The following is a 13,222-nucleotide window of genomic DNA, read 5'->3' on the forward strand; positions in this document are numbered from 1 at the left end:
GCCTCTATCACCCTGATACCAAAACCAAAGATACAACAACAAAAAAGAAAGCTATAGGCCAATATCTCTGAATATATTTAAATGAGGGGAATTCTGTTACTGAGAGTATAATAGAGTGTTAAGAAAGTGAAGAGAGACATCAGCCTTTATGGGGAAGTTACAGCAAGAAAAAGGAATGACTTGAAAAGAAATGACCAGAGAAAACAAAAGAAAATCAAGAGAATGTGGTTGGAAGCAATGAAAGAGACAAGTTCAGTGCTCTGATGTTAGGTGCTACTGAGTGGTCATTCAGGTTTCCACTGTAACATCATGAAGACATGATAGTGTCCTTTCTGAGACTGATTTCTGGTAGGTTGGTGGAGGCATATGCTGGACTGCAGTAGGCTGAGTTATAAATAGGAGGTCAAGAAGTGGGGAGAGTAGGTATAGACAGCTCTTTCGAAAAGTTGGACTCTGAACTGGAGGAAAGAACAATAGCTGGAGTGGGAATTAATGTCCACGATGACTGGTCTTGATTTAATATAGAAGCTAAAGCCTACTTAAATGTTGGTGGGAAGGTTAGTGGAAATGAAGGTAATACAAATATAGGAGAGAGAAGCAGGTCTTGGAAAATAAAAGGTGCAATCTGTGAAGCAAACTTCCTTTGGAAGGATAGGATCCATAGCAGAGATGGGAGAGACATTGACCAGAAATAGTAGAAGGTACTGTTTTCCATTTTATTTCTGGGAAGAAGAAAAGATTGGGTAACAGCAAAATGGGGGTTGGTTCTCCAAAGATGACAGGCGTTTTCCTTATGAAGCAGGAAAGGTTAGATCACGTGCTGGGTAACAGAGGAGAACATGAAGGGCTTGGAAATGTAAGGGAAGTCAAGAAGGTTTGAAAAGAGTGCTTTGTTCTGAAAGGAAATATTGTGTTTGCTGGGTAAGAAGTCTTTGTGATGGAATCTAATTTAAGCTACTACGGTTAATTTCCTTCTATTACCAAAGTTTTAAAAATGAGGGTTTACTTTTGTATATATAGGAATGATTAAGTGTAAAATAATTTTTATGATAACAATGGTTTTCTCCTTGTGGCTAGTCATAAAAACCAAAATTTTAACTAAAATTTAGGCAAATTTTTCTGCAAATTAGTATACTGTGTTTTTTAAAAATATCTTTTTTAAAAATAATAACTTGTTCATATAAAATATTGCATGTTCATTATGAAAAGTTTAAGTGAGACAAAACTGATAAAAGAACTTTTTAAAAATCAATGCCTAGAAATCATTTGTATTAACATTTGGTTGTTGTCACCTAAGAGAAATGTGATCATGTGTATGTGTTATTCTTAAATAGAATAAAAGATTTTATTTGGAATTTGAGTATATTACCAAAAAGTAATATAGAAGAAACTATTGAACTTAAGGTACTTTTTTTCTTTACAAAGATATATTCTTAAGTAATGTTGTTAGAATTTAGAAAAAGCATCATGGGGCTAAGCGCAGTGGCTCACGCCTGTAACCCTAGCACTCTGGGGAAGTTGAGGCAGGTGGATCACCCGAGCTGAGGAGAGCAAGACCAACCTGAGTAAGAGTGAAACCCTTTCTCTACTAAAAATGAAAAACTGAAGCAAGAGGATTGCTTCAGCCCAAGAGTTTGAGGTTGCTATGAGCTATAATGCCACAGCACTCTACTAAGTGCAACAAAATGAGACTCATAAAAAATAAGAAAAAGTATCATAAAAAGACTAAAAGGCAAGGCAGAGTGGCTAATACCTATAATCCCAACACTTAGGGAGGCTCAGGTCAAAGAATCATTTGAATCAAGGAGTTCAAGACCATCCTGGGCAACATAGTGAGACCTCATCTCTACAAGAAATTTAAAAATTAGATAGATGTGGTGGCAGGCACCTGGATGCCATCTACTTTGGAGGCTGAGGCAAGAGGATTGCTTTAGCCCAGGAATTTGGATCTGCTCTGAGTTATGATTGTGCTCCGGTACTCAAGCCAGGATGACAGAGGAGACACTGTCTCTTAAAAGAAAAAACAAAACCCCAAACCCTAAAAAGTCAGAGAAATTATTTTTTAATTACACGCTTCATCATTATAACACATCTATTGATTATGCACAACGGATGATGAGGAAATTAGTGTATTTATGCTTTTACCTCACCTCTACTATCCCTTACGTTTTACATCATTACTATTGGTCCCTCAGTAATAGGAGGTTGAACTTCATGGATCCACTCACATTCTTGCCAACCAAGTGTGATTGAAACTGCATACATAGAGGCCAACTTTCCCTATATGTGGGTTCGTTCTACAGGCTGACTGGGGGACTTTGAGTATGCCAGTGCCACCTGGAACTGGTCCCCTGCATATACCAAGGCACAATTGTATTTTTAAATTTTCATAGTTTATAACCTCCATTTTCTGTTTTATTAACAGTATTCCTGTGGTTGTTTAGGCTTTATTATAGTGTAGAGAGTAAATAAAGTGCATAGTCTATTCACCATTGTTCTCTATTCCTGAAAAGGAAAACAGCTTGGTTGTAAATAAAATTTTTGAGACACATTTTCTTCCCTTATAATTCTAAACATAGTTATTGTATCTAACTCTATTGTCTTCAGGCATAGAGTTACCTTGGAGAATTCTGACAATTACGTGTCACTTGATATTAATGCTTATATGAATGTAGTTTTCTTCATCTGTTCTTGGTGGTATTTGGTGTTGATGACTCTGTATTGGTTGACCAACCTGTAGTTGATCAAGGATAAGTTGTTTCCGTGTTTATGCCATCTTACTTTGAATGTGAACCTTTGAAAGTAGCCGCCTTCATGACAAATGGGTTCCCTTTCACAGACTGAGAAATCTTAGGGTATTTTACTTTATATTATTAGTCCACTTGTAATGTATAGAGAGGAATGTTCTCAAAACTTGATGGATTCAGAAGTGCTGAAATCTAGCTCTTTTAGACTTGAGTTATAAGAAATAAGTGTATATATAGATGCTTGTTCACATTCTTGAATCATAGTTTTATTATTTCTGATATATGGATGGAATAAATAATTTAGAAAATAGATATAACTAGAAAAGTATTCTCAAAAAACTACTTTTTTGTCGGAGCCAGTGATTGGTTTTCTGTATTTATCTTTACCTCTAAACAGCATCTGACAGCTGAATATGCCTTCCTTCTTGAAACATTTTCTTTTCCCCACTCGCATAAGGGCATGCTCCTAGTTTTTCTAACTTTACTTATCACTCCTTCTCAACCTCTTTTGCCATATCCTCCTCCCCCACCAGACATCTGAGTGCTCTCTCTAGGTGACATCATTCAAATCCATAACTTCAACACGTTTGACAGCTCCCATTTTATATCTCCAGTCATGACCTTCCTTGTTATATCCAGTCCATCCCCAATATTTCCAGTATAAACACTTCTTCTCATCTGCTCTACAACCTTACTTCAGGCTACCACTTATTTGGTTGTCTCTCATTGGCACCACTACAACCACCTCCTACCTTTGTCTTTCTGCAGGCACTCTTATCCTCCTCTCTTTGAATACATTTTAAAACTCTTCTTTTTAAAGAAGCTGAAGTAGCTGGGTTTTTTTCTTTTTTTGAGACAGAGTCTCACTATGTTGCCCTCAGTAGAGTGCTGTGGCGTCACAGCTCACAGCAACCTCAAACTCTTGGGCTTAAGTGATTCTCCTGCCCAAGAGGAGGGCCTCAGGTAGCTGTGATTACAGTTGCAGTTATCATTGTTGTTCAGCTGGCCCGGGCCAGGTTCAAACCGCCAGCCTTGGTGCATGTGGCTGGCGCCATAACCACTGTGCTATGGGCACTGAGTGGGAAGTAGTTTTTTTAAATCCCAATTCATATCTTACCACCCTACCTTCTCTTCGTATAATAAAACTATTCACTCAGTGACTTCCCATTGCAGCTAGAATAAAACCAAAACTCTCATGGCTTTCTGATTTATGTGAAACTGCTCTACTTTCAACCTATCTCCCCTCTTCTGCTGTGGTTCATCTATAATGACCGTATTTCTGTTTCTGAAACATTTGAAGCTTGTTTCTGTTTTAAGGCTTTTACATTTCTTAGAACCTCTTCCCTCAGATCTTCACATTACCTTCTCATTCTAGCCATTCTGGTCTCAGCTCAAATGTCACCTCCTCCTTGAAGTCTTACTTACCTGTCCTACCTAACCTTACTTTCTACGGAAAGGTACCAAAAATAAAATTTGATAGAATTTTACCAAAAAAGTGGTTATTTTATATATGTTAATCTAAATTTAAATGCATTTAAATTTATACATTTGTATATTATAATTCACATTTTTGGTAAAATTTATTGAAACAAGAAACTGTTGTTAATGTACATGGAAAATTAGTATCATTTGCCAATATTGAAGATAATAAAGATAAATATAGTGAAAACTACAGTTTTATTAAACTTTTTACTTTCTTTAGAAGCTCTAAGGCTGAGGCCTGCTCTGTTGATAAAAAGGCAAATTTAGAAATGTTAAACATTTAAGACCAATAGCATCAAAAAATCAGATCATATCCCATCAGTATCAAGTTCATATCCCGTCATAACCCATCACTATCTCCTTGGCAAGTTCCTACCCAATGGGAACAGCACACATGTATATGGCTCACTTCCTGAGTGAAGGACACAACTACAACTGGGACTTTACCTTATAAATGTAAACAACGTAACCTAATCATATTAATCTGAAATAACAAACAAACAAAACATGGCATGATTGAAAGAGAATGGAAATGGAAGCAACTTTCTCACTAAGTGATTCCGTATAATATAGTATTGTCTTTGTCTTCTAAACTTACCAGTGCACTAAAACTAAACATTGTTTTGCTTCATGTGAAGTTGAAACAACTTTGGCCCTGGACTAGGGTAAAAGTATGCTAATAAACTAAATTCTTATAGTTTATTTTAACCTTTTCCAAGTACATTGAGTAACATAAAAATGTATTACTCAAAATTAATGTGTTGAGTGTATTACTGTAGAATTCTTCTAAATTACTAATTTCCACATTACAAAAAAATAGTATACCTTAATTACTGCAAGAGTTCTGTGTGTTGGTTCTCTGCTAAACACTTTACATATATTATCTGATTTAATTATACCCATTCTTTGAGAGGTAGAAGTATCTTTATTTTATTTCATTCATTTGTTCATTCATTCATTCATTTTTTGAGACAAAGTCTCACTCTGTTGCCCTGGGTAGTGTGCCATGGCATCATAGCTCTTAGCAACCTCAAACTCCTGGGCTTAAGAAATCCTCTTGCCTCAGCCTCCTAAGTAGCTGGGATTATAGGCACCTACCACAGTGCAGGTTTTTCTTTTGTCTATTTTTAAAAGACAGCTCAGGCTGTTCCCAAACTCCTGAGCTCAGGCAATCCACCTGCCTCAGCCTCCCAGAGTGCTAGGATTATAGACACGAGCCACCATACCTGGCCAGCATCTTCATTTTAAAGATATGAAGACAGGATATATAGAAATTATATAATTTGTCTAAGATTCTGTGACTAGTAACTCTATCTGACTTCAAAGACTATATTTCCTTAAGCACTAAAGCCTGTACTAATAAAAAGGACAAGATGTGAAGGAATGCTGTAACCTAAGTGTATGGGGAGTTCTGTTGATCTAAGATTATGTATTTGGAAAAGAACCTCTAGCTTTTTAGCCCTAAGAAATGGGAAGCTGCCTAAATGGCCACCAGATTGTATAGAAGTTTTTATTTTATATTTATTTTAGTCACTATTTTATCACAAGGGTATTCATTTCACAGGATATCTTTAATTTTCACTTAATTTTTATCTTAATACTTGGAATTGCTTATTTGAAAAAATAAATTTAAATTCTTTTAATATTTTATGAATTATGAATATTTGAATTGAAATATTCTTTTCAATTTATTTTAAAAAATAAATTAAAATTACCACCTCACAATACAAATAAATATATTAATATTCCTAACCTCAGGACATGGGACAGCAATGTGTATCCAGAGTATGTGTAGAGTCTATGATTTGAGTTTTTTTTCCTTATAGTAGGGGCAGTGGATTTGCCATGATACAGTCATAACTCTTTTCCAAGGCTTATCCTTGGCAGAGTGTAGGCAGAGTGCAATCAAAAAGATAATTTAAAGGTTATAAGATAGGTGAATCCCTCTACCACCACCTTCCTTCTTTAGTCTGGGTTTTTTCTTTGGATTACTTAGATCATCAGAAAGCTTTCTTTTCTTTGCTTTCAGAAGAATTATAATTACTAAGTTCCTTTCTGTTATCCACTTGGTTAAAATTGAGGGTTGTAATTAAGAAATTGCCATTTAAAACCTGTAATACATTCACTATAGAGATGTTGTTAAGGATATCACTATAGTTACTCATTGGCCCCTACGTAGAAACAACTACAAGGTATATTTTTCCTTCTAGTGCCATAGAAAAATGTAGTTACTTCTATAACTAACCATGTTATTTTGACTGCCAGGAAGCTAATTTTAATTTTTATTTTCATATTTTACCATGCCACTTGTGTAAAATACCTCAAATCTTGATGAGAGTAAATAGTATCATGCTTCTAGGAAAACTTCTTTTATATTTTGAAAGATTCCAAAAATTTACCTAAACCACTGTCTGTTGTGTTTATTTGTAAAATGTAATGTAGGTACTCATTTTTTGCTAATTTTTTATATGAATTTGACATTATACATCATTTGTATGTCAATAATACCTAAATATTACTTTAAATTCTTACATTTGAATTGCAGTATACTTATGGTTTTATTTTTCCTGAATAATGCATATTTCAATGCAAATAATTTATTATTTTTAATTCTGGGAAATTATATTTAAAAACTCTTTGTAACTTTATATGAGAATGTCTTGGTCTTTAGTTTCTAAGAATGAGCTATGTTCACCATTTCTCTTACCAAATTCATTCAGACTGTGTCATGATTACCATGATACCTCTGTCTAAAATAATTGATACTTTGTTAGAAAACATCTCATTTTGAGACTATAATCTAATTGGTAATTTTAATGAAATAATTTGTTTATAAATGTGTTTTGTGGGTATATCATTGCTTTTTGTTTATAATATTTCTTAGTATTTGTTCATTTTTTGTGATACTGTTCTTTATATGGTAATTTGAGTAAATCCCAGTTGAATTATGTTGCCACATTATGTCTTCAAAAGGGCATGAAGTCAGTACACATGCTTCAGTAATATCTGGTTGTTTTACCCTATGTTTCCAGTTGGCAATTTGAAATTATGGCTTCAACTGCACTTTAAATATGTGATAATAGCATGTGTTTCTAATAAGGGCCAGCACCATTTTGTTCAGATAGTGTGAATGGTTGTCACTCATATATGACAAATGCACCTTCATCTGCTTCTTTGATAGCCCCCTAAAAACCATACCCTCAAATCAGGCCGATGAAATTAGCTGCTGTGTAAATTGTGTGTCTGAGTGGTTCATTATCTAATCACCGTCAGAACCACAGTGATAAAGTAGATTGAAGCAGGGAAGAGGTCTGCCAGATGATTTCAGGCCCCCCTCCCTAAATCTGGTTTCCCTTGGAAACCCTAATAGTGCAGTTTAGAACTTGAAGTCTTTCATGCCTGGAATTCAGTATATTTTAATGTACCAAACTTGGAAATGCCAGTAGTTCTAGAACATAATTTTCTTTTTGTAAAGACCATAATTGTATTTATTTCAATCAATTTTTGAAAGGTCAAGGCTCTTGAACTACTGTTTTGTTGCTAGTACCCTCAGTATTACTAAATGTGAAAAAAGCACCATGTCCTACTTGCATAGAATTCAGAATAATTTATCTATTATAGCTATTTGTTAACCTTCTAGGTAGGAATCTTTCTCTCTTCCTGTAATCATAATGACTTTCTATCTTATTTGTTTATTGAATTTCTTCCCTTTAATTCATTTTAGGTGCTTTTGAAGATGATGATATCACACATGTTGAAGGAAGTGTAGATCCTATTCGAGATATAGAAATAATACATGAAGAGCTTCAGCTTAAAGATGAGGAAATGATTGGGCCCATTATAGATAAACTAGAAAAAGTGGCTGTGAGAGGAGGAGATAAAAAACTAAAACCTGAGTATGTAAGTAAAAATTTACAGCTTCTTTAGATACTTTGGTGTTTGTGTGTTTGTTTGTTTGGGGTAAAAAAAAAATTTTTAATAAATCACATAAAATATTTAATTTCACTAATGGAATTTTAGAATCCAAGGGTTATTTCTATTAAAAAAATTGTTGAGAAACTTTATTTTATTTTTAGGCAATCAAGGGTCATGGTGATAGGCTATTTAGGATGTTCTCAGCAAGCCATAATTTGCATTAATATTTAATGTTGATGTGGTGACAATGTAGACTTCAAGTTTTGGTGTTAAGTTTGGTTTTGTGATGAAAACTTATTGGATTTAGAGAAATGACTGAATATATGGATTTCATGATTTTGAAGAAGTGATTTATACAAAGAAATGGTTTTCCTTAGGAGTTGACTAAGTTGAATGTACTCTTAAAGTAGATAGATCATCTTAATCTTTTATAGCATGAAAACATGCATCATTGTCCTTAATATTGAAATGTGTTTCCTATCACATAATTAGAGAATAATTATTAGTAAAATTGTAACAAATGTCCCAAAATCAATTTTGAAGCTTTTGGTTTAAGAATGATTGAATTGTCTTTTATATTTAAAAAACAGTGCTTTAAACTATACATTTTCTCATTAATTAACATAGACCCACACCTTTCTCCACTCACAAAAATTGATTCAAGATGGGTAAAGGACTTAAATTTAAGGCATGAAACAATACAAATCCTCAAAGCATAGGAAAAACACTGGAAGATATTGGCCTGGGGAAAGGCTTCATGAAGAAGACTGCTATGGCAATTGCAACAACAACAAAAATAAACAAATGACTTAATTAAACTGAAAAGCTTCTGTATAGCTAAGGAGACAACAACCAAAGCAAATAGACAACCTACACAATGGGAAAGGATATTTGCATATTTTGAATCAGACAAAAGCTTGATAACTAGGATCTATAGAGAACTCAATCCACATGGAAAAAGCCAACAATCCCATATATCAATGGGCAAGAGACCATGAATAGTACCTTGTCTAAAGAAGACAGACGAATGGCTAACAAACATATGAAAAAATGTTCATCATCCCTAATTATTAGAGAAATGTAAATCAAAACCACCCTGAGATATCATCTAACCCCAGCGAGAATGGCCCACATCACAAAATCTCAAAACTGTAGATGCTGGCGTGGATACGGAGAGAAAGGAACACTTTACACTGCTGGTAGGACTGCAAACTAATACAACCTTTTTGGAAGGAAGTATGGAAAACCCTCAAAGAACTCTAGCTAGACCTCCTATTTGATCCTGCAATCCTATTACTGGGCATCTACTCAGAAGGAAAAAAATCCCTTTATCATAAGGACACTTGTACTCAACTGTTTATTGCAGCTCAATTTACAAGCACCAAAATGTGGAAACAGCCTAAATGCCCACCAACCCAGGAATGGATTAACAAGCTGTGGTATATGAATACCATGGAATACTATTCAGCCATTAAAAAAATGGAGACTTTACAGCCTTTTTATTAACCTGGATGGAAGAGGTACACATTATTCTTAGTAAAGCATCACAAGAATGGAGAAGCATGAATCCTATGTACTCAATTTTGATATGAGGACAATTAATGACACGGTGGGGGTGGGGGAAAGGAAGAGCAGAGAGAGAAGGAAGGAGGGAGAGGTGGGGAAAGGAAGAGCAGAGAGAGGGAAGGAGGGAGTGGGGTGGGGTCTTGGTGTGTGCCACAACTTTGGGGGGCAAGACATGATTGTAAGAGGGACTTTATCTATCAAATGCAATCAGTGTAATCTGGTTTCTTGTACCCTCAATGAAACCTCCCCCCCAAAAAAACAGTGCTTTAAACTATACATTTTCTCATTAATTAACATACACTCTTCTTGCATTTTATGTATCTTTGTCACAGGAAAGATTTTTCTTTCTAATTTTTCATGTATTAATTTTTAACACGTGTTATTTTCTTATTTTTAGAAATTTTTGTTCCACCTTTTTCTCTTCCTCGGTTATTCTTAGGAAATTTGGAAAACTCTCCGCTGTTAAGAAAAAAAATCAGTTATCAGAATCAGCTTTTAAACTCGGGCATACTATCAATAAATTATGGTCAGAAGTGCCTGAAACTTGGAATCAGGAGACCCGTGTTGTGCAGTTGATTTCTCTGATGGTCTAGAGCAAGCCTAAGTCACTTTACGTGTCTTAGGAAAGAGTGTATTTGTTCGTAGGACTGCCGTAATAAGTACCACAAGGTGAATGGCTTAAAACAACAGAAATTTATTCTTTCATAGTTCTGGAGGACTAGACGTCTAAAATAAGAGTGTTGGCAGGATTATGCTCCCTCTAAAGCCTCTATGGGCGAATTCCTCCTTACCTGTTGTAGCTTCTTATAGCCACAGGTGTTCCTTGCCTTGTGGCAACAGAACTTCAGTCTGTTGTGTTTTCACAGGGACATCTTATCTCTTGTGTTTCTGATCAAATTTGTCTCTTCCTATAAGGATGCCAGTTATATTGGATTAAGAGCCTGCCCTACTCTAGTATGAGACAGAGTCTCACTTTGTCATCCTTGGAAGAATGCTGTGGCGTCATAGCTCCCAGCAACCTCAAATTCCTGGGCTCAAGCAATTCTCTTGCCTCAGTCTCCCAAGTAGCTGTGACTTCTGGCTCAGGCTGGTCTTTTGACCTGTGAGTTCAGCCAGTCCACCCACGTCAGCCTCTGGGATTACTTGGGAGCTAGGTAATGCACCCAAGTAATTCCAGAAAGAAATCCAGATTTCTTACTATTGTTAAGGTTATCTAGCCACTGCACCCAGTCTCTAGTATGGTCTTAACTAATTTTCAAAAAAGGTTACATTCTAAGGTCAAGGGTTAGGATTTTTACATTTTGGTGGGGGCGGGAGGAGCAGTACAGTTCAACCTGTAACACCAAGGCATCAAGATCAAAGTTAATTTTAAATCTATTTAAGTGTGTATACATTCAATTTGGGAAAATAAATTTAAAAAATGAAGTTAGCCTTTAAGCAACAGTTTATTTTGTATTGATCAATTATTTGGAATGTGTTATACTTAGAAAATATTCATGGAACTAATAGGAATCTAATTAAATGCTAAAGAAGTTCAACAAAAATTATAATTAATGATTCTTATTTTTTCTTTGAAAATGTCTCAGTAAATAAACAATATTCTCAGTAATATATAGCTATTAGATTTCTTACTATTGTTAAGGTATTTTTAAACATTTATATTTATATGTGATTAAAATACATTTAAAATATGTGGATTTAACTAAAATTGAAAGATTCAAGAGTATGCAGGCATACTTTGTTTTATTATCCTTTACTTTATTGGGCTTTAAAGATTATGTGTTTTTTATAATCTGAAAGTTTGTAGCAATCCTATGTCCAGCAAGTCCACCTAACAGCATGTACTCTCTTCCTGTCTCCATGTCATATTTTGGTAATTCTCAAAATGATTGATTTGGGTTCACCATAACCCACATCCCTTGAAGGTGACCAACTTAATTGATAAATGTTGTTTGTGCTTTGTTCCACAGACCCGCCATTTCCCTTCTCTCTCTCCTCAGGCCTCCCTGTCCCCTGAAATTCAACAATACTAGAATTAGGCCAGTTAGTAACTGTACAACAGCCTCATAAGTGTTCAGGTGAAAGAAAGAGTTGCACGTCTCTCTAAATCAAAAGCTAGAAACAATTAAGCTTAATGAGAAAGGCATGTGAAAAGCCAAGATAGGCCAAAAGGTAGGCTTCTTATGTCAAATAATTAGCCAAGTTGTGAAGGCAAAGGAAAAGTTCTTAAAGGAAGTGAAAAGTACTCCTCCAGTGAACACACGAATGAGAAGAAAGTGAAACAAATTTATGGCTGATAATGGAGAAAGTTTTAGTGGTCTGAATAGAAGATCAAGCCAACCACAACATTCCCTTCAGACAAAGGCTAATCCAGAGTCAGACCCTCAGTTTTAGAGTTAAAAGACAGAGGGGTAAGGAAGCTGCAGAAGAAAAGTTTGAAGCTAGCAGAGATAGGTTCATGAGGTTTAAGGAAAAAAGCTGTCTCCATAACATAATATTTCAAGGTGAAGTAGCAAGTGCTGATGTAGAAGCCGCAATCCAGAAGGTGTAGCTAAGATCACTGATGAAGGGAGCTACACTAACAATAGATTTTCAGTGTAAATGAAATAGCCGCCTTCTATTGGAAGAAGGTGTCATCTAAGACTTTCATAGCTAGAGAAGAAAAGAGAGAGACATCAATGCCTGGCTTGAAAGCCTCAAAGGACAGGCTGATACTTTGTTAGTGGCTAATGTAGCTGGTGGCTTTAATTAAATTGAAGCTAATGTTCAGTACCACTCTGAAACTCAGGGCCTTCAAAAATATGCTAAATCAGGCTGGGCGCAGTGGCTCACACCTGTAATCCTAACACTCTGGGAGGCTGAGGTGGGTGGATCATCTGAGCTCATGAGTTCAAGACCAGCCTAAGCCAGAGAGAGACCTTGTCTCTAAAAATAGCTGAGTGTTGTGGTGGGCTACTTGGGAGTCTGAGGCAAGAGAATCTCTTAAACCCAAGAGTTTGAAGTTGCTGTGAGTTGTGACGCCATGGTACTTTACCAAGGGCAACATAGTGAGACTCTGTCTCCCCTCCCAAAAAAAAAGAAAGAAAAAAAAAAAAGCTAAATCTACTCTGTGCTCTGTAAGTCAAACAAAAAAGCCTAAATGATACCATGTCTGTTGAAAGAACAGTTTACTGAATATTTTTAACCCACTGTTGAGAGCTATTGCTCAGACAAAAAACAATTTTTTTTTCAAAATATTACTGCTCTGGCCAGGCACCCTGTCTCATGCCTGTAATCCTAGTACTCTGAGAGGTCAAGGTGGGCAGATCACTTGGCTTAGGAGTTTGAGACCAGCCTGAGCAAGATTGAGACCTCCAACTCTAAAAAATAGCCAGGCATTGTGGATGCCTATAATCCCAGGTACATGGGAGACTGAAGCAAAAGGATTGCTTGAGCCCAAGACTTTGAGGTTGCTCTGCGCTATGACACCATAGCACTCTACCAAGGGCAACAAAGTGAGACTAATTCCAAAA

At 35.7% G+C, this 13,222-nt stretch overlaps 1 protein-coding gene across 1 annotated transcript in view; it reads left to right on the forward strand.

Annotated features, from left to right (window-relative positions):
* The window catches only part of OLA1 (Obg like ATPase 1), a 177,338-nt gene that overhangs the window by 100,508 nt on the left and 63,608 nt on the right, over positions 1 to 13,222 (forward strand). Inside the window, exon 5 of the mRNA XM_003791508.3 lies at positions 7,954 to 8,129. Coding sequence (XP_003791556.1) covers positions 7,954 to 8,129 — 176 coding nt within the window. The remainder of the gene's footprint in view (positions 1 to 7,953; positions 8,130 to 13,222) is intronic.

Source organism: Otolemur garnettii, unplaced genomic scaffold (assembly GCF_000181295.1).
Source record: "Otolemur garnettii isolate 467f Iridium unplaced genomic scaffold, OtoGar3 scaffold00048, whole genome shotgun sequence".
NCBI lineage: Eukaryota > Metazoa > Chordata > Mammalia > Primates > Galagidae > Otolemur > Otolemur garnettii.